General features: G+C 39.0%; 1 protein-coding gene across 1 annotated transcript; it reads right to left on the bottom strand.

Annotated features, from left to right (window-relative positions):
• Positions 1-1,377: 1,377 nt before the first annotated feature.
• On the bottom strand, positions 1,378-16,761 carry LOC139472769 (uncharacterized). The gene is made up of 12 exons (XM_071255236.1): positions 16,732-16,761; positions 15,784-15,871; positions 15,369-15,666; positions 6,978-7,063; positions 5,554-5,613; positions 5,306-5,321; positions 5,120-5,238; positions 4,925-4,946; positions 4,370-4,413; positions 3,828-3,905; positions 3,370-3,489; positions 1,378-3,045 (listed from the first exon to the last, which is right to left on the bottom strand). Exons 1-12 carry the CDS (start codon positions 16,759-16,761, stop codon positions 2,993-2,995), a joined length of 1,014 nt encoding a protein of 337 aa, XP_071111337.1. The 3' UTR covers positions 1,378-2,992.
• Between the last annotated feature and the right edge of the window lie 6,937 nt (positions 16,762-23,698).

Raw genomic sequence — 23,698 nt, 5'->3', positions numbered from 1 at the left:
TGAAGAAAGCGCGAAAGTTCACACAGTTTAACCAGCGCTTTTAAATTGTTCACACTAAATGAACCCATCCAAACTGACGTTCAATTCTTATAATTTCATATTTGTTGTTTACTGGTCTCGCCGAATAATATCATAACATTGTTTGATAAAGTTTGAAGTCCTCTGGTTTCGCCGAAGAACATTGCAACAATGTTATTTTGTCGGTATTTGCCAGCTCTCGGTCACACACGTTTCCGCACTCATACTCAGTTACGCAAAGAAAAATAGTTCTTTGAATATATACAACATAATGTAGAAATATGTAAACATAATTTCATTCTCTGAACAAATTTACAAACAATATTTGGGATAAATCAAATCTTAAAAATAGGTTACGGGAAAGTGAACAAAAATATAAACATGACCTCAATGCACCGAGGCAAGGTCAACCTTCAAGTGCGGATTCATATATGACGTCACACAAGTTTGTAAAGAGGTGCATTTCGGGTCGAATGGGAGCATGAGGGTGAAATTTATACTTACTGCTGTTGAAAATGACTTTTATGGAGCAGTTACGCGTGAACCGATTTATGAATGTGTTGCTAATGTTTGGATAATCGCAAACCAATTCGGACGATGTGGAATGGACTGGGGGGATTGAACGGAGTGCTCTGAAACGTGTGTGGTTTGTGTTAATTTTCAACGTCAGGGTGTGTTATATTTGGAGTTTGGGATTTGTCGTGTGTGCTGTAATACTTTGCTTAGCTGGTGTTTCTTATCACCTGAGATGGGACTACTGTATGAGCTGATGCCGGCGTCTTTTCTGTACCCCATCATTCCTCATGTGCCACCGCTTCTCGTCTCCGATTACCAATCGGTAAAACAGATAGACAATTCTTTTTTTAATTTATGTTTCTTTCCTTACCTTTTTATGTTTTATAGTTTCTCAAAATCTTAGATTTCTTTTCTCGATACGATAGTGGATCGGGGATTAGTTTGGGATTGATCAGTAGCAGTCGCTTTTATCTGAGTCAGCCGCCACATCTGAGCAGGGTACGACATTGTTTTCATTGGTGCTAGATTCCTGTCATTTCCGTAAACAGGGCATCAAAGCCAATATCCTAAATGAATCAATTTCGTTCACCTTAGTAACTTTACAGAATTCATTTTCTTCACTTGCGTTAGTATTGAAAGATAGTCATTCCATATCCAAATCGCCGTAAGGACAATCCATTTGTTTCATCTAGGAGCAAGACGACATTAAACACCGGAACCAAAGCATTTATTTATTTTTAGGTCAGATGAAATGTTACAAGACAAGGCAAAAATACTTAACCAATTATATTCCCGATAAGTGCAGGGATTAAAAAGAAAAACGAAAAACGAGTTGATTGTAAACACCGATGGAGAATTCGGGGAAACCCCGGAAAGTAGTTCCGGCAAAAGTTCACACGATCAGTTTCACAAAAAAAATTGTTCTAATCGTGGAAACTTTTCAGTCCGTTCACAGGAGTGCGAACTCCAAATATCAGATCACGTGATTACCCATTTAGTCAATCAGCATGACAAAAACATAAAACTGTAAACTTTTAAGTATGAAATTATTAGCAAATGAAACAGTGACTCCATGTATATGGTAATATCATCATTAGATAATACACCCAACACAAGTAGTTCCACAAGCAGGTACATATATCAGCAAATGAAACAGTGACTCCATGTATATGGTAATAATATCGATAGATAATACACTAGGTATCCTAATGCTGCAGTAACACATGCTTATAACGAACGACAAGGGACGTTTTATCCGTATTTCGTTACTCGCTAAACCGTGTCCGCAAACAGGTAATTCAATAAGCAGGTACATATATAAGCAAATTATACATAGTAACTCTACGTATAAGGTAATAACATCCACAGACAGTACACCTAAAGCAAGCATTTCAACAAGCTGTGTTATAACACATGCTTGCAACGAACTTCAAGGAAACTTGTTCATTTTATCCGTATTTCGTCAACTTGCTAAACTTTCTCAGCCAGTTTGGATGGTTCCCTACTATTCCTATCAAGGTATATATACTGTGTATTTTTTTAAATACATGAATAACCATTCATGGAATTGTTAACATATTCTATGCTCATATCATATTCTTTTGATATTCTCGTAAATAGTAACAGAAATACATTGACAATCTAAGAAAAAACATGTGTTGTTGGATAGGCATTACTTAGAAGTTGACGGATGACAAAGTAGAGATAATTCATGGACAACAACTTCTCTATTGCTGTAAGGGAGACGTTTCGGTCTAGATCCTTTTATCGTTGTCAAGCCTTGCTAATATCATATTCTTTTGGTATTCTCGTAAATATTAGCAGAAAAAACTTTGACAATCTAAGAAAAACATTGTGACAATGTACGGTAGTTTTTTGTTCTCCGCTTATGGTGAGTCTGACCAGTCTGTTATGCACGTGCCACTACATTGAGTGATATGCAAAAGTGGTCAAGTAGCTTTACCTTAGTATATATGATAGTACATAGTAAAGCAGTGGGATTTTGAAACAGTTCCGTATAAACGTTGGTATGCTGTATCAATGTTTATTATCATTTATGCCATACTGTTCATATTGTACTTTCTATCATCAAACAGACGTTCTCGTAAGGATTCCGTGTAACAATAGGTCCCCATCAGACTATGTCGGACGTTAGAGCCCATCAAGTCGCTAGCGTGTTACAGTACCACAAAGAGGTGGAAAGTTGCTCATAATATTAATCACTGGAGTATCTGGTCCAGATTCAATTACTTACAGGCTTATGTAGCTCACATATTGCGTGGTACGGTGTTATAAAGAAACAAATACAAAATAATCTGATCAAACTGTGTGATTATCTGCACATTCCTCGTAGGCGTTAAAGTTGTAATGCCGCTGCATCATGAAACATGAAGAACTCCATGCACGCGTCAGTGGAAGTCGTCAACGACCTCTACTGTTGATCCGGTCTCAGTCTCGATCAGTCGGGGGTGTTGACATCCGCATTCTGGTTGGATGAAACCTTGGATGCTGCTGAAAGAATGAGGGCAATGAACAGGCAGCTGAGTCGAGGTATAACAACACAGGTTCTATGCTACACTATCCCAATGTGACACTGATGCTATCCTCCGATGCTACAGCAATGAAACTTTCACAAACTCCCTGTCAACATACTACCTGTTGCGATGTATCCTTCAACAGTGACACCTTGTCATCAAATACGTTTTCGTATATTACTTTTTCATATTTTATGTTATTAATCATCCTGACTAATTTCTGACATAAGCAGCTATTATTTATAAATAATTTCATGAATATTCATTCAGTTTCAGAAAACACAGGTACATTTGGGCTTACCTTCACTTTTTCCGCTTTCTGTTTTGTTGGGTTTTGCATACAGGTCTTCAATACTCAGAGTGATCTGTACTTCTGTTGCATTATGGGTTTTCCTAACCTTGTTGACCTTTGCATACACATCTTAAATGAAAACAAAGATTATCTTGTCTTGTGATACATTGTGTATATTCAGTAATGTTTATCGGATGTTTGTATCGTCTATGTCTCTCTAATTGATGGGGAAACACGGCATTCCCGACTGCCACAGTTAGTGTACATACATATGAAGTAGATGTATATATCGTCTATGTCTCTCTGATTGATGAGGAAACACGGGATTCCTAACTGCCACATTTAGTGTACTTACATGCGAAGCGGGTAATAATGCCAGCGTTTGCTTTTGATGGCATAACTTATCAGTAGTAAGCTATGATACAGTCACACTATGTATTGCTATGAATGACGTCAGTATAACTTACCTCGCACCTGCTGTTCCTCTGCTGACTCCTGGTTTTCTGTTCTGACAAATCCGTGATACAAATCATTATCCTCCATCACTAAACACAGAAAATATACCTCAAGTTATACAGTAATCTTATGACGGTCTGGATAAGACATGAGCCGTATTTGAATGTGTATTTATGGCGTTGAGGATTTATGTTCATATCAGATGTATTCATCCTTCATAAAAAATATTTACAGAATCAGACAATTATTTGTTACACATACAAACCACACTTATTAACAACACGTTCTAAAGTCAAATTTCTGATAAACTTTCTGATTTCAATGGGTCTCAATCTTAATCACTTCCACATAACACACCATAGCATACCTTTCACCTGTTGTCTCTGCTGACACCTGGTGTTCATTATCAACAACTCGGTTGATACAGGACATTATGCAGTTTGAAGTGCTGAGATGTTTAAGATGATAAACTACAGACAGGATCCAGATAATATAATATGACAAAAAAGTATCGCTAACATAAAAAAGACATGAGAGTGAATCATAAACATACCAGTCATCTCTCTCTCAGATTCCTCGTTATGTCCCCCTTCTTTGCTGAAACATTCAGAGAATGGAATAATCAGATATATGTTATCTCCCTGGTGACCTCGGGTAAAAAGCGAAATGATGCCATGATGTCAAGCTGAAGGTCTTCATATAAAGCCAGGAGATTTGAAGATTAAATGTTCATGTTCAAAGCCAAAGTTTTATGCTTGTGCTTCACAGTGATATATAAAATATGCTCATGATATTGTCGGAATAGTTAACTGCTGCTGTGGCAGAGATTTCTTATGAATATGGAACGGGTTTGGTCGCTTTTATTTGTATAATGATGTGTGTGTAACATATAACCCATTGACGACACGATTACCTCCTGTTGTAAAACATCTGTTACATTCTTTCAAAACGACGTTGCTGTAGTATCGAATACAGTAAGTTGCCTGATGCAAGTAGACTAAAACGACGCAGTGTTGTCGTGGTTGATGCTGCAGCTGTTACATGCCACTTAAAGAGGATGTCATCCATTCAGGTTAGTATTGAGAAGTGGAACGCAGCAAATACGTACCAGTTGTCTTTCTCTGTCTTGTCTGAAAACAGTTTTTATAATTGAACATTCAATCTATTCGTTTTACGTTCATACACATATTGGCAAAGGAATGAGTGAGTTAACGTTTTATATGGTATGAGATCTCTTCTATATGACGACTTTATTCGTACCATATGATATTAAACTTAGAAGAATGTAAGTAAACATTCGTACCATTTGTCTGGCATTTACCCTCCCTTCTTGATCGTATGCACAATAACACAACGATGACGATGACAACCACAATCACAACACCACCCGCCGATCCAGCAACAACATAGATGAATTCAGCTGTAACAAGATTATTCGTATCATATGAACTTAAATGTAGAAGAACGTTCGTAAGCATTCGTACCAGATGTATCAATAAAAGGAGCTGAAACATAATATCATACATGTTTAATTTCATCAGCAGACATCGGATGATAGTAAATCAATACAGATTAAATTCATCGATTAAACTTGCAGTCGACTGATAATATTACCAAAAACCTTTCTATAATCGTTAAACATTCTTAAAATAGTAATTTCCAAACAATGATGTCTTATAGTTTCACAAAGTTTTGTAAAGCAGTACTTGTATTACAGTACACTTTTTTAATACATACTTTGTGTAGACACTGTTTGGTTCGTTGTCATCATATCTTTGTCATCAGTCGAGGATGGGCCTTGAAACATACATATATTCAGTATTTAACATATTGATAAAAGCATTCAACACATGGTCAAATCTAGGCCTCACAAAGATTTAGAAATCCGTTTATCAATTAACATTCTATTTTTAATGGAGTTGCGAAGCGTCAAGTAAAACAATCATATGGTTAGCGAAAGGGGCATACTGATAAAGGATATGATCTACAAGTACGCACCTGCATGCTGTCCTTCATTTGCCAACATTGTAGTGTCTCTGGTTGATTCAGGACCTGGAGACGATGCCCCTAGGAATGTAGAATGTCATGGAAAATATAAGGTACTAAAAAGCCTACCACAAAAGTGTTATCTTTCTTAATTTTGTATTTTGTGCCTGAAATCTTTTGGAGCCTGAAATGTTGAAAGCCTGTCAGAGTTTCAAAATCTTGTAGGAGTATCAGTCAGACTATACAGTATATATACGTCATATATTGGACGACGTTATTTTTGAGAGGAAAGTGTCCAGTGAGTTCTTCCACATAGATCCAGCTGGGGTAGGCAGATATACGCAGTGGTCGAACGATCGCATCCAAATGTGGGAGAGATACAACAATCGGTATTAGGAAAAATGGTAAAGATAATCGACGTGAGGATTGTGTGAATTGGCGGGAACCCAGCTGTTAAATAATGGACTTGTCCGACATTGCCGAGGTCGGATTCTATCGGGGAGGTTATGAGAGCGTGCACATTTAATTAAGATCCTTAAAGAGGCGGTACATAATGTTGATATCTCAAATAAACGACTCGTGACGACTCGTCAATTTTTTCTTAAATATGATGTTTAAAACAATAACATCACCACCTCTGCTACTAATACTTCTACTTCTACTTCTACTTCTACTGCTACTACTACTACAACCACCGCCACAACTACGGCTAGTACTACTACTAATACTATAACCATTACTGTTATAACCACTACTACTACTTGGTGACTTTGTACACATCATTCATCCCAAATGCGTGTGACATGCCCATAATATCACTGATTGTTCTGACATAGATGCAAGCCTTTATAATCAGATGTTATATGGCTGAACTGCTGGTAACTGTGTTAAACAAGAAATAGTCTCATATGTCGGGAAATGAATAAACCAGAACTTAATGATCTGATTGATTTTAGACAAAGAGTTTCATGATTATATAGTTTCATTTCTCCATAATTCATTTTGTGTGTAAATATATTAAACATGATTTACGGGAGAATAGTTTGATACATCGATGAAGATTGTGTTTTGTAGAATGTTTCTTAGCTATTCCTCTTTTTTCTAAGAAATTGTCTTAATTGTTGAGACAGATTTTTGAAACATGTATCTCTTTAGCACGCAATATAACATTGCACCTGCAGCTTCGGTTGTGCTTGTATCTTGAATGGACTCTTTGACTTCAATAGTGAGGTTATTGCTGAACTGTTGTCCTGTCTGACACCTCCACACGGAGCCCTGGTCGAGTGTAGAGTTGGTCCTGAGAGTCACGTTGTGCTGCTGGGGGGAGGAGCTGACACTGATACGTCCTGACACAAACTGGTACTCGGGGGAGGTGGTGAAGCTGAGGTTGTCATGATCTGTGGCATCAAATATATGAACTGTGTTTCTGTACCATTTGGTGGTCCAAATGTCCATGCGAGGCGACATTGCACAAGAAACTGTGAACTCTGTTCCATTCCTTGCAGTGGAGATAGTCAGACACAAAGAGTGAGGCGCTGGAACATATGGTAATTTCCTGGTTGAATATATTCAAACATACAGCCCTTCAGCCCTTTATTATACAAATACAGTAAACTACGGTTATAACGAACACGCTTATAACCAACTGACGGATATAACGAACTTACTTTTTGGCCCCGACTATTTGCTTCAGTTATGCTGTATATGTGCTAATAACGAACTACGGTTATAACGAAATAAAATTAGTAATCCCTTTGAGTTCGTTATAACCGTACTTTACTGTATACACTTACCTGCCGTTTCGTGACCTGACGTCCATTGAACTCCAGCTAATAACGCCACAACAACCAGTGATGTTCGTATCTCGTCTGAACGGCGAAGAGATGCCACCTGAGAATATTAAGATGTGGCTTTGGAAATACTGATCTAAAACATGACAATTATTAACACTCACTCCCCCTCACACGGAATGCCATAAATATTGCGCAAAAAATTGTATAATGCCATGAGGGGTGATTGGGATCAGTTTCGATTGTGTTCATATACACTGACTGCAAGGAATGATTCCCAGGTGAAAGTGCATCGTTTTCATGGAGTAAAGGGAGAACCATGGCAGCTTATTGCATAGTAAAATGAATCAAAAGGCAAATAATACGTCTGCGAATCGATGCATAGGCAAACAGGTGATGTGAAAATGTGGCATGGCCGTGGTAGACGGAAAAAGCAATGTGTGTGCTCATGTCGGTTTTATACTGCTTGCCAACCAAGATACCATGCCGCAGTTTACTGTGGATTCAACAATTAGACACAGTATACTGATTGTGAGCACACCAGTCCTTGTTGTAAGTCGGGCAAGAAGCACCCTTTAACGTTGTTCCGTAAGACTTCCACTCTCCACGCAGAGCGAGTGAGTGAGTTTGGTTTAACGCCACTTTTAAACAGTATTCCAGTTATATCGTGGCTTAATGTGGGAGGAAAGCCCGAAGTGATGCAGGTCTCAGACGTCTGCCACTTCGGTGAAACCCGCGAGCACGGGTATGGTGCTGACAAACCTAGAAACATAATTAGGGCGAACCGGGATTCGAACCCACAATCATAGGTTTCTGGCGTGCCACAGGGACGCTACTCTGCACAGCGAATCGCGGTGCCTTAGACGACTGGGCCACCCGTGCCCCTTCCACGCAGAAGTTATATCCATTAGACAACGGAGATGATCAAATAAGCGTCTCTTAGAACAAACAAAATAAGTTGTTTGCTGTCTCTTGAACACCGCGGGAATTAACACACGCTTCCCTGTGACTGAGATCAAGATATCTGCTAAACACAATTGTTTGAGAATGGAGTTGGCGTCATAACGTTAGACCGGCGTCACAATATGTGCAATAGTATTTGATAACATCATGAAAGGAAATGCCCTTAACATGCTTGTATTTGTCAGATAGACCGGCACGGGCGTCACGAAGACGATGTTATGTATTAACGCTACGCTAACTTACCGTGTCATGGGAGAAACTATCCACATACATGCTTTACTTCCACGACTGAGCCCCGATACACACACAACCTTCAGATTGACGCCATAAAGCATCAAACACACCAGGAAGTGATTCACAGTGACACCTCGGGTAGGCAATAGAAACTGGTTTGAGTTGTATGCAGTGTTTTGTTCACAGAAAGTATATATAGCACATCTACACATTGATGGAAATAGGTCACGGGGAAAGCTTTATGTCACTGTCATGCGACCATAAAGCTTTTATGTTGAATTGCGAATATGTGTACGCCCTTAGATTCATCCCAACTCAACACATATGTTCGTGTCAGACATGTGGTCCGACCCGGTTCTCACTATCCCTGTTCTTTTGTCCGCTTTTTACCACTTCACCGGAAGTACTCCTTGCACACATGTTAACGTCGCTCTGTACTTGAGCGAGAGTTGGAACACATACATACCATAACGATAAATCTAGATGATAAAATAGGTTTAATGTTGAGACGACTATTAAATGGTAGTATGTGTTGGAATTACTTGTAATAAGTCTCATCAGCTGCGGGGCTGGTGGGGTAGCCTAGTGATTAAAGTGTTCACCCGTCACGCCGAAGACCTGGGTTCGATTCCCGACATGGGTACACTGTGTGAAGCCCTTACCTGGTGTCCCCCGCGGAGACATTTCCGGAATATTGCTAAAAGTGGTGTAAAGCCATACTCACTCACTCACTTATCCGCTGAGTCTCTGCCTTGCCATGGCCAGAACAGTCAGCATCCCACAATATCTTAATCAAGATATTCCCTACCCACCTGAGTCAGGGGAAGCAACTCATTACAGACTGAATACATTCTATGTTGCATCAGGTTTTCAAAGCCTCCAATGTTACACAGCATAAAGGGACAACTGTGGGATGATATAAATACACGAGGGCAGTCGTTGCTAGATGTGAAATATAGCATCATAACACAAGCGATATATATCATGTAAACACAGGTGATATATATCATGTAAACACAGGTGATATATGCTATGTAAACGCAAGTGAAATTTCAGCTGAACATCAGGAGATTGAAAAAAAACCGTAGCCCGTCAACGTGAGTGATACGGTCATAGGGAAGGTCGATGCTGTGGGATTGTAAAAAGATCCTGTGCAAGTGATAGATTACACCCCCAGATAAAGAGAGTTGAGTTGTAGTGTGTGCAATATTGAATTACTACCACTGCTGTTGCATTCTATCAGAACTCATTGTTGACAGGAAGTAACATTGATAAATCCAGTTCTCTACACAAGACCAGGTTGTTTATATTACACCCGTTACACACTGAATTAAAAGAAACACATCATGCGGAACTGAAATAGATTTGAGTGAATATACGACGGACGTATGTGTGACAATTTTATCCATGTTTATAGTATGTATTTGTCACTGCATGTAAAGTGTCTTTTCCCATAATTTTGTGTTCCTCTGTTGTATGACAATGGGTGTATGCGACCTTTTTGACATATCTCACAACACGAACATTTTACTGATATGTCCAGCTTTAACCTAGGTCAAGCATCTCCGTTCTTCATCTGTCCATTCAGAGTTCTTCAGAAACAACTATATAACTACTACACATGATAATACAACAGACACGTATTTTGTTATTGGCAGTTTTCTAATTTCAATCAAAATGGTCGGCACTTTAGTCATTTTCCTGACAACATTTGTCTTTATGTCAAATGTCCTGTTGCAAAAAGAATCGCCAGACAGAAATCATGAGGTGATTAACAGTCAGAAAGTATCACTTGGTATGGTTGGTAGCGATTCAAGGGTGGATGGTGTTGTCTGATTTCAATGGTTTTAACGTAATATAAATATACGGATGAGAATTCATGGATGTCAAACTCTTTATTATGAGGAACACAATGTTTCGGGGTATAAACTTACCCTTAGTATATACTTAGCCCCCTTCTATCTCCACTCATCACTGAAATCTTCATGTCATCCTTCAAAAAATCATGGCACGATTCCAACCCCTCTGGTGGTGGCACAAAGTAGCCCACCAGAGCAATCCCACAGAGCTCCTAAAATATTGACGGAATACCAGTTTTTAGAGCCAGGAGGTACACCGAAGATGGAACATGTATATATATCCTACAGAGAAAAAAACACACATTTACTTTTGTAAAGGATCAGTTATATTTGCTAATATTCTTGGTGTATTTCAACTTTTCCCAGGTTTATTTTCAAGCAGCTTGAACTTTTCAAAAGTAGATTTATGTGTTCGTTCTTACTTGTTGATGCAAAGTTCAACCTAAAAGTGTAAACCATAGTATCAACCAACACTTGTGGGGATGGTCAGCCATGTAAGAACTTCCCCCACGGCATAGGCTCTTCACTGCGACGAATTGTTCCGATGCCCTTGCTGACTCCGTCCTACATAACTGTCAAGCTGTACACAATGTATCCCACAGCAGAGCCATTGCCCTCCTCGCGACGTTTGAATCATTAGAATAAGACGATGTGACGTGGGTGATGGAAAATCACGGGTATCTTCTTCCCGGGGTTCACACACAAATCTACACAGACTTTAGTTCACATACTAAGTCTTTAGCCAGTAGTTTCCCGTGTTATGAGCATGTGACTTTCTGCAGTTGAGTAGCTTCTTGAAAACAATGACAGCTCATTGCATTGATATTTCTGTCCTTTCTGGAATATATTTCTGTTCCATTATGATATTTTCATCATGAGGTTTCAGATCGGCCAAGCGTTTACTGGTACTTGAAATGACCTCGTCACCACTAGAAATGAATCTTTGAAATCAAGTGACATAGTTGATATCCAATCTTCTTTGCGAGGATGGGTCATGTCTTCGTCAAACACTTCCATCATATAACATGTGCATCCTGTATCCTGCATACAGTTTCAGATCCATGTTGTAGGTGAAGACTGTGGTCACATTTATAAGATGTAAAACTGATTTGTTATAACCAAGGACGTGGAAACAAGGAAGTGGGATGCTTTTGTCAACTTTTACTCACATTATGTCTAATAGGTGCATACAAATGAAACTATATAAAAGCTGCAGAAGTGGTTTCAATAAAGGTAATGTGTGATAAATAAAATATGATAAAATGCATAAAAGCAGAAACATCCATTCCATTGTCATGAGAAAACTTCATACTGACTTTATCATGTAGAAGTGTTTAAGATTGACAATCATATAGCGAAGATACCGAGTGTTCGCGAAAAGGGTGAACGTATCATGCCTCACAGGTGACTTCAATATTCCAGGACAATGCCATCACTTTTCCTTCTATAGCTATCGTGTTTAGAAGTTGTGTTATAACAGAAGAGGATTTAAAGTTGTAAAAGGACCTAATTGTTTGGTTAATCATTCCAAATTACCATTATTCTGTTGTTACTCTTTGTGTGTATTGTAATTACAAAGTAGTAAAGTAAATGCATCCCGTCTTATTTTTATAATGGACTTATCAACATAATAGGAGATTTTTAACAAAACGCCAGTAAGGAGGATTAATATCACAAATCACAATATTTTATGCATAATTTAGGCAAGAGTAGGTGCAATGACACACCTTCTGAGGTAGCTAATGAAATTGTTCCAATTGTCGTGACAGGATCTTCTGTGAACACAAAATGATTGTGTTATAATTTGTGGAAGTATGTATGTTTAAGCCTCACGTTAGGTAGCACCAACTTCACATATATCAATACATAGAGTGTGTATTTACACTCTATATGTTGTACGATCTCAATAGTGAGGTTATTACTGAACTGACGTTCTACCTAACAAATCCGTTTGGTTGATCCGAAGATGATCAACGTCCATTGTGTTTCATCAAATATTTATTGTAGCATGCGTTATATTATATCATCACTGTAGAATGTGGATTTTCTTTGGTTTGTTTGTGGTTTTAACTCAGCGATCAGAAATATCCCAACCACATGATGGTGGTCTGTAAATAATCGAGTCAGGACCAGACAATCCAGGGACTGACATCATGAGCTTCTATCCATGCAAATAGGATACAGTGATATGCATCAAAAAAGTGGGCAAGTCTGTCAACCCGATCCCGTTAGTCGCCTCTTTTGACCAGCATAGTCACCTTTTGTTGCAAGCATGGAAAGCTGAAGACCTATTCTACCTTTGATCTTCAAGGGTCTATTATACAAGTGAATTACCTTGATTAGACTCTTTGAATTCAACAGTGACGTTATTGCTGAACTGTGGCCCAGCCTTACATCTCCACACAGAGCCCTGGTCGAGTGTAGAGTTGGTCCTGAGAGTCACGTTGTGCTGCTGGAGGGAGGAGCTGACACTGATACGTCCTGACACAGACTGGTACTCGGGGGAGTCAGTGTCGTACACCAAAATGGACCTTGGTAGGGTGGTTTGGAAAATGTTCACTGAGTTCCTGGACCAAACAGTTTCTGTTATGTCAACTGTTCCTTCGCAAGTCAGTTTAAGGATCTGTTAATCTGTGCCTGGATTTTTTGTTGCATACACCGAGATGGACACTGACAATGAGACTAGTATTTATATATGCCTGGCACTGGTTACACAATTACAATAAATCCTTTCCATATTCATAAGAAATCTCGATTGAGATCTATTTTACGTTTCCGACTATATTAAATGAGCACGTGTTAATGAATCACTATCAAATAGTCATGATACCAGGAGTTCGCAAAAAGTTTAGCATATCTTGCCCACCTGGTTTTACTCATCACAAACATATGTAAAGGCACGTGAGGTGTTCACGTGTAAAAACACAGGAACACATGTTACAAGCCAAATGGGAATTACATCGGACAATTTGTTATTGATGCATCAAATTTAGAAATGTCTTAAACATGTTTACCATAAAACCCACTGAAAGTGTTGCAATAGAACGCTCAGTATTATATGTCTGTACCTGATCATTTACAGTTGGCTTCCTTCTTTCTGTTATTAATCAACCATTATCCCTTGACATTTAAAACTAGTTTCCTACTTTCTGTTATCAACCATTATCTCTTGACATTTACAATTGGCTTTCTTCTTTCTGTTATCAATAAACCATTATCCCTTGACATTTACAATTGGCTTCCTTCTTTCTATTATCAACCGTTATCCCTTGACATTTACAAATGACTTCCTTCTTTCTATTATCAATCAACTATTATCCCTTGACATTTACAATTGGTTTCCTTCTTTCTATTATCAATCAACTATTATCCCTTGACATTTACAATTGGTTTCCTTCTTTCTAGTATCAACCAACCATTACTCTTTGACATTTACAATTGGTTTCCTTCTTTCTATTATCAATCAACCATTATCCCTTGACATTTATAATTGGCTTCCTTCTTTCTGTTATCAACCATTATCCCTTGGTATTTACAATTGGCTTCCTTCTTTCTATTATCAACCAACCATTACTCTTTGACATTTACAATTGGTTTCCTTCTTTCTATTATCAATCAGTAATTATCCCTTGACATTTATAATTGGCTTCCTTCTTTCTGTTATCAACCATTATCCCTTGGTATTTACAGTTGGCTTCCTTCTTTCTATTATCAACCAACCATTACTCCTTGACATTTACAATTGGTTTCCTTCTTTCTATTATCAATCAACCATTATCCCTTGACATTTATAATTGGCTTCCTTCTTTCTGTTATCAACCATTATCCCTTGGTATTTACAATTGGCTTCCTTCTTTCTATTATCAACCAACCATTACTCCTTGACATTTACAATTGGTTTCCTTCTTTCTATTATCAATCAACCATTATCCCTTGGTATTTACAATTGGCTTCCTTCTTTCTGTTATCAACCAACCATTATCCCTTCTGTTGTTACTCTATCATCACCCTCATGTTGGTTTCCTTATATAAGTCTGTACTGTGCTGTCTTACTTCAGAATGCTGGACAACAGTATAAGAATTTGTACGGAACGTCGTGTAATAATTGAATAAAGAAGTTGTTTTCCACAAAATATCTTGTCAAAATATATTGTCTATACTACTATTACTTACCAACTTCTACAAATGCCAATCAAACAGTTTTTACTGAGACATTGAATGTAGTAACCTTGATCGAAAGACACTTATTAGGGTAAATACAAAACGTCAAAGCATGAGAACATTCATTCCCGATCATATGCCACATTATATATGGCACACCAGCATTGAAAATCATAAGAATGGATCACTGTAAGTCAATGATTACACCAGGCGTTCGAGAAAGAATAATCTATTGCTCTGTGGGTTAATACACAAACCACAAACCATTAAGATTGTAGGGTAGCCCATATCTCTGACACACAGCTTGAGCCCAAATCTCTGACACACAGCTTTAGCCCAAATCTCTGATACACAACTTTAGCCTAAATCTCTGATACACAGCTTTAGCCTAAATCTCTGATACACAGCTATATGTATATTATTATTCCAAGCCACATAACGTTGCATATATTTTGTTTTGCTAATTCACTAAAATGTTTCAATCATAAGTGAATTACCTTGAATGGACTCTTTGACTTCAATAGTGAGGTTATAACTGAACTGTGATCCACCCTTACACGTCCATACAGATCCCTGGTCGAGTGTAGATTTGGACCTGAGAGTCACGTTGAACTGCTGGGGGGAGGAGCTGACACTGATACGTCCTGACACAGACTGGTACTCGGTGGAGGTGGTGAGGGGGTTTAGTATGGCAGCAGATACGTCAGCATCACTGCTTGTATCAAATATGTTAACACTGTTTCTGTACCATCTGACACTTATTGATGTCCTACCCTGTGCTGGTGTACAGGACAGTGTGAAGTCTGCTCCATCGGTGGCAGCCTCAGGGTAGCTGGTCAGGTGGGGAGTTTGAGGCGCTGGAACATGTGTATTGTATGAGGTTCTTGTACAATGTCATGTTCTTGTACAGTTTCATCATTTGAATACAGCAAGTACAGTACTTTATGGTTCACTCACCAACATCGAACACTTACCTGTCATCCCCACACAATGATGCACACCAGCTAACATTGCCATCACAACCAGTGATCTCATCTCATTTGAACGGCGAACTGATGCCACCTGAGAATTGTAAGATAAGAAAATAGTGATCTGCACCCCTAAGGAGAATTATTGGCACTGAGTTTTACATTTTACGATCATGCATTCATATTTTAGAACTATTATCATCTCTATACTTGTGGAAAGAATTACGGGACCGCATGAGGTGTGATTAGGAGCAGTTCATAGTGTGGTCAAAACTGACTGATACCGGCAAGGAGGTATTAAAGGTTAAAGATACCGTCTGTATATAAGTGCAACATCTTCATGGACAATGCACGAACACAGAAGAGACGTCCAGCATGATTACCATGTAAGATAAGGGCATCATGGCAGTTTACTTCTTATCGATCAGAACTAACAGCGAACCAATGTCAAGTAATAAGACAAATCAATTGTATACAATGTACAGGCAAGCATGCGATGTAGAAACGTTGCATGGTCGCAGAAGACATAAGAAGAAATGACAAACTTTAAGTCATCATCATGGAAACAACTGTATATAAACATGCTTGTATTACTTAAGATATAGAGATTATACGAACATGTGTTTACGGAACTAGTGTCAGAACTCTTGTATTTCCCTAGCGAGAGCAATTTCTTAAAATCAGTACAGCACACATGCGGGTGTAATTATTTTTTTATCACCTATTATTTGTTGAACCTTTTGAGCGTCTCTTCAGGAAAATGCACTGATCACGACCACCGTCTCAGAAAATTACAGTTGTGTGATGACGTAAACAATCTTCAGTTATGACAACGTCTAGTGTGGGGTTATGCACGTTTTTTAATAAACTCGGTTATTTCTGACTCTACATGTAATACATATATGTACAGACATCACGGAGTCGCTCACATACATTAACACCACGATTATTTACCGTGTCATGAAATATACTGCCCATAGACATGCTTGTAGGTAAAATAGAGCGCTCAGACACGCAGGCACAACCTACACGGAGACGTCACAATGCTTATAACACAACTGGAAGTGATACACAGTAACACCCTGGAGTCCCTGTAATACATTAACACCACGTTAACTTACCGTGTCATGAAATATACTGCCCATAGACATGCTTTTACATCCAATACTCAGCCCAGATAAAGAGACACAACCTTAACGATTACACAGACACAACCTTCAGGGAGACGCAGTAAAACTTATAACACACCAGGAAGTGATACACAGTCACAGCTCAGGTAGACAATACAGAACGGGGTTAAGTATGTTCATAGACGCTGAATAGAGCAGGTTGTAGCTGATAACCACCCTCATACTAAACCTATAAACCAATGACAGATATCAAATATACCTACTATTCCAAATATATGTGGCGTGGCATTCATTTGCTGCATGAGTGAGTGTGTGATATTTACTCCCAGGTGATATATACATACACAACCTTCACGGAGACGCGATAACACAACAGTAAGTGATGCACAGTGAAGCTCGGGGGACAAACTGCTTTCTGTTGTGTGCAGTGTTTTGTTCACAGAACCTAAATAAATAGTGATAGTAGAAAATATGTTTATGCAATATGTTCATGCTTACCTGCGTATTGATGGAAATAGGGCACTGAGAAAGCTTTATGTCCGAATCATGTTATTATAAAGTTGTGATGTTGAATTGCAAATATGTTGAAGCCCTTGCAGTGATACCTACTCATCAACGCATATGTTGGTGTCAGATGTGTGGTCCGACCCGGTTCTCACTATCCCTGGCACACTCATGCGGTTCACTTGTCCGTGTTTTACCGCTTCACCGGAAGTACTCCTTGCACACATGTTTACGTCAGTCTGTACTTGAGCAAGAGATGGAACCTACATCTGTAGACTTTAACAATAAAGACTCATTGCTAGGTTGTGTTTCATCTTAATTACTACAAACAAAAAATATATTTGTTCATTCAAACCAAATGGATAATCTTGGGATGTCAGAATTACGACTATGTCTGTTGTCTGTTGCAAATACTTGTAATAAGTTGTATGATTTTCGTATCTGCTTAGGGGGCAGTGGGGCGGTTAAAGCGTTCACTTGTCATGCCAAAGACCCAGGTTCGATTCCCGACATGGGTACAATGTGTGAAGCCCATTTCTCGTGTCCCCCGCAGTGATATTGCTTGGATATTGCTAGAAGAAGTGTAAAACCATACTCACTCACTCACTCACTCATCCACTGAGTCTCTGCTGGCAATATAACCTGCAATATTTGAATCAAGATATGTCCTACCCACCTGAGTCAGGGGAAGCAACCCATGACAGACTAAATACAGGTTGTATCAGGGATTCAAAGCCTCCGATGTTACACAGCATAAAGGGACAACTGTAGGATGCTATTAATACCCGAGGGCAGTTGGTGCTAGATGTGAAATATACCATGATAACACAAGTGATATATGTCATGTAAACACAGGTGATATATGCCATGTTAACGCGAGTGATATTTCAGTTGAACATCAGAAGATTGAAGAAAACTGTAGCCCGTCAACGTTAGAGATACGATTATAGGGAAGGTCTCTGCTGTGGGAATATAATAACATCGCGTGCATGTGATAGATTACACCCCCAAATAAAGAGAGTTGAGTTGTAGAGTGTGCACTATTGAATCACTACCGCTGGTGTTGCATTCTATCAGAACTCATTGTTGACAGGAAGTAGCATTGATAACTCTAGTTCTCTACACAAGACCAGGTTGTTTATATTACACCCGTTACACACTGAATCAAAAGAAACACATAGTGCGGAACTGAAATAGATTTGAGTGAATATGTGACAATTTTATCCGAGTTATCAGTGTGCTATTCAATGTTCCTTTCATCAGAACTCAGTGTTGACAGAATGTAACATTGATAACTACAGTTCTCTACACAAAAGCAGGCTGTATATTTTACACCCGTTACACACTGAGGTTATGGGAAACACTTCATGGTCAACTGACTAGATTGTGAGTGCCTGTCTGCCTAATGTCTGATACCTTTATCTGAGTTATCAGTGTACTATTCAATGCTCCTTCCATCGTGTGTAAATGGATCTTGTGTTTTACCCGCAGGTGAACAGTGTGGCTGGCTGTTATGTGTTGCCACCCATGCGTCCATCTATTGTTTGACATACAACATGCCTTGAAACTAGCAATCCATGTGCCTTGTGCCATAATCTGTGTGCTTTCAACGTGCGTTCACATATTCTGTGACCCGTGAAATGTCGGGATATAATAGGTTTTCAGTAACCCATTCTCTCCATAAAAGGCGAGTAGCAGGATCGGGAGGTCAGACTCGCTGACTTGATTGATACATGTCATTGTATTCCAAATGCGTGGATCGATGCTCTTCGTGTCAATCCATGGATTGTATGTTTCAAACCCGATAATTTACAGACCACCGAAATAGCTGGAATATTGCTGAGTGGGGTGATAAACAACAAACAAACCAAACACCATGTTGATATAGAAACAGGTTTACTATACCATCATACACTGATTACGTCAACAACATACTGACCACATCTGACAATGAACATATCTGACAATGAACACTGACCACGACTGTCATTCCTGTAAATATAAAACGTCAATAAAAGAGAATAACCAGTCTTGATCATCCACCGAAACAGATTCCATTTGGCGGGGAGGGGAACACAACTGTGAATTATATGAATGGACCACTGAAAATCAATGATGACACCAGGTGTTCGCGAAAAGAATGATCGTGCCCTGCCCCACCTGTAGCACCCGCCATTCACACAGCTTGCACAACAACTGCATCTTTTGTCTGGCGCAGCACAGCAGGAACATCATGTGTGAATTGTCAATGTCCTGTCAATACTCTATCATCATCATGCACGTTCTCTGTACTAGACTTACATTAAAACCTGTCGCACACCGTGGGTTTATAAAACACGGGCGCCCTATTGATAAGAGTTTGAGTAAATGTAGGCTTTCCTTATTATTGCGTGACAATTTTATCTGAGGTATCAGTGTAATATTCCGTACTCCTTTCATCGTGTGTACATTTCTCCTGTGTGAAACATACATGTTTACAGTATGTATTTGTCACTGAATGCTAAGTATCGATACCTATAATTTTGTGTTCGTCTGTTTTATGACTATGAGTGTATGCGACCTTTTTGACATATCTCACAACACGAACATTTTACTAATATGTCCAGCTTTAACCTAGGTCAAGCATCCTCGTTCTTCATCTGTCCATTCAGAGTTCTTAAGAAACAACTTTATAACTACTGTACATGATGATTATACAGACACGTATTTTGTTATTGGCAGTTTTTTTATTTAAAAAAAAATGGCATGTATGTTTCGCACTTGGAGTCATTTTCCTGACAACATTTGTCTTTATGTCGAATGTTCTACTGCAAAAGGAATCGCCAGACAGAAAACATAGTGATCAACAGTCAGAAAGTATCACTTGGTATGGTTGGTAATGATTCAAGTGCGGATGGTGTCGTCTGAATTCAATGGTTTGAACGTAATATAAATATAAGAATGAGAATTTATGGATGTCAACTTCTTTATTATGAGGAACACAACGTTTCGGGGTATAAACTTACTCCCTGGTATATATTTAGCCCCCTCTTTCTCCACTCATCACTGAAATCTTCATGACATCCTTCGAAAAATCAGCCCTCTCAATAGCACGATTCCAACCCCTCTGGTGGTAGCACAAAGTAGCCCACCAGAGCGATCCCGCAGAGCTCCTAAAATATTGACGGAATACCAGGTTTATAGAGCTAGGACGTACACCAAAGATGGAGCATGTATATATATATCCTACAGAGAAAAAACACACATTACTTTTGTAAACGATCAGTTACATTTGCTTACGTTCTTGGTGTATTTCAACTTTTCCCAGGTTTAGTTTGAACTTTTCCATTAGTATATGTGTGTGTTCGTCTCTACTTGTTGATGCAAAGTTCAACCTAAAAGTGTAAACCATAGTATCAACCAACACTTGTGGAGATGGTCAACCATGTAAGAACTTCCCCCACAGCATAGGCACTTAACTCAACGACTTTTTCCGAGGCCCTTGCTGACTCCGTCCTACATAACTGTCAAGTGTGTTACACAGTTCTACACAATGTATCCCACAGCAGAGCCGTTGGTCTCATCGTGACGTTTGAATCATAAGCAAATGACGACGTGACGTGGGCGGTGGAAAATCTTCTTAGCGGGCTTCACACACAAATCTTTGACCAGTAGTATCCCGTTCCATGATCATGTGACTTCTTGGAAGGTAGCTTCTTGATAGCATTGCAAGGTCATTACATTGATATTTCTCTCCTTTTAGGAATATATTTCCCTCCTTTTTTGAATACATTGCTGTCCCATCATGAGGTTTCAGATCAGCTAAACGCTTACTGTTAGACCAGTCTCTGTCATTTGCCTTTGCAAAAAGTATGTTTGAGGTACATCCAGGTACTTGCAATGACCTCGTCACCACTCGAAATAAATCGTCGAAATAAAGCAACATAGTTGATGCCAATCTTCTTTGCAAGGATGGGTCATGTCTTCGTAAAACACGTCCATCATATAACATGTGCTCTCTGGCGACAATCACACACACAGCCAGACAGAGTGTTGATTTCAGCTTTCCAATTCTTTTTATGTCAAGCAATAATCCAGCCGCTCCAGCCTTTGATGCCTACATGTCAAACATTGTGAGGTACACTTGATCATGTTCTTTCTACGAAGATTTCAAAGAGTGTCATATCGACTATTGTTTGAAGCATTCAAGGCCTCAGAAAAGCTTTCAAAATGTTATAAAGTAGACACATGGAGGACATTTCCAAATTTGACGCATCAGTTACAAAAATGATGTCTGATATACAGTTCAATATGTCGACTTGTGCCATAAGTCCTGTGTTGTTCAGTTAAACATTTGACTTGCCTTTGCATGTGTTTGTGACGGGTGCTACCTTTGGGGCTGGATATGCTCACCTTTTCGCGAACACCTGGTGTCATCACTATTTGATAGTGATTCATAAACACGTGCTCATGATATAGTCGGAATCGTATAATCAACTCTGCCTTTTGCAGATGTTTCTACTGGATGTGGAAAGGATTTTGTTGCTTTATTTACCACCATTTGTTTATATTATATACCTTTGTTTGTGGCGGATACGCCCACGTTTTCTAAAAACATGCTCCTGATCTGGTACATTTCTTGTTACGGATAGGTATTTGTGGCTTATATTTACATCTTATTACGAAACATTTATAGTTATTCGCTAGGAACGCCAAGTCGTACTATAGGCACGGCACCGTTAGACGCCTGGCATTTAGGTTGGTGTAAGTGTTAGGGAATGCCTATTTACAACCATGACATTAGATATGCATATGCGTAAGATAATTGACCTCCACATTGTAAGCGGAGTAGTTAATATCGTGCGAATGGACCAATTGGACCTCCGTGTTTAGTCTTGTGTCCCAAATCCTAATTTCATTGACGATATCTTTTTCTGTCGCTCTTGTTTCAGTATTACATTTCATTGATAGTAGATACATCCTAATAGATATCAAGCAAATTATCTTCTTCTTTGCAAAACACACACAAGTTTGATGTGTTATATTTTAATAAATAATCACGAAACGTAAATAGATCTTGCATTTTGGAAGTCAACATTACATGATACTGTATCATACGAGATAGGGGATGTGGCAGGTAGTTCTCCCGACTAATCATGCACTAGTCGGTGGAAACCTTTATCCTCATCATCGTACTAGCAGCTGGTACAACAGCATTGTGTGTGTTGTACCTTGTCACCCGTCACTCCAAACCTGTTCAGAGCCGGGTATCTTTTCCCATAGTGTATGTATAGCACTGGTCGGGGGTTAACATTAAACCTTAAAACCAAGGACGATATCAGTCAAACAAGTGATGTGCACTTTAAATCTGGATGATTATATCCTTCTCAATAGAATCACATTATAGTCTTGATCATCTGGCTATTGTAACACCAATTTCGTCTAGACTATATATATTCAGTGCATGCTGTTTTCATAACATAAATATGGCTAGCTGACCAACACATCAATAAAATAATCAAAACACAAATTAAACATCCTTAGCCGGATGGCCTTCCCACAGTGTATGTACAGCACTGCTCAGGGCTTCAACATAAAACCTTAAAACCAAGAATGACAACTGTCAAAAAGGCGATGTGCATTTTAAATCTGGGTGATCATATGATTATATCTCCATTAAAGAACCACAGTATCACATACGTTTCCCTACTCATACTCAGTTCCGCAAAGACAGATTGAAAATAGACAACATAATCTATCAAACCAATGCAGACGATGTGGAATGGAATGGTGGGGATTGAACGGAGTGCTCTGAAACGTGTGTTTTGTGTTAATTTTCAACGTCAGGGTGTGTTATATTTGGAGTTTGGGATTTGCCGTGTGTGCTCAAATACATTGATTGGCTTGTGCTTTCTTGTCACCTGAGATGGGACCACTGCATGACCTGATGCCTGCGTCATTTCTGTACGCCGTCATTCCTCATGTGCTGCCGCTTCTCGGCCTAGAATGTACGGAGTAGGTCGGCCAACTCAGAAATCGGAAAAGTAATTCCGTCTACGGATATTTTCTCGTCTCCGACGACCAATCGGTAAAACAGGCAGACAATATATCTAAGTTTCTTTCCTTACCTTTTATGTTTTATGGTTTCTCAAAATCGTAGATTTTTTCCCGATACAATAGTGGAACGGGGATTGATTGGTGTCATTTCCGAAAACAAGGCATCAAAGTAAATATCGCTCAATACATCAATTTCGTTCACCTCAGTAATTTACAGAATTCATTTTCTTCATTTTTGTTATAAGTATTGA

This window comes from Haliotis cracherodii, unplaced genomic scaffold, assembly GCF_022045235.1.
Source record: "Haliotis cracherodii isolate W230 unplaced genomic scaffold, xgHalCrac1.p SCAF_25, whole genome shotgun sequence".
In the NCBI taxonomy this organism is placed as follows: domain Eukaryota; kingdom Metazoa; phylum Mollusca; class Gastropoda; order Lepetellida; family Haliotidae; genus Haliotis; species Haliotis cracherodii.
The sequence above is the reverse complement of the archived record's forward strand: the minus strand, read 5'-3'. Positions and strand labels throughout refer to the sequence as shown.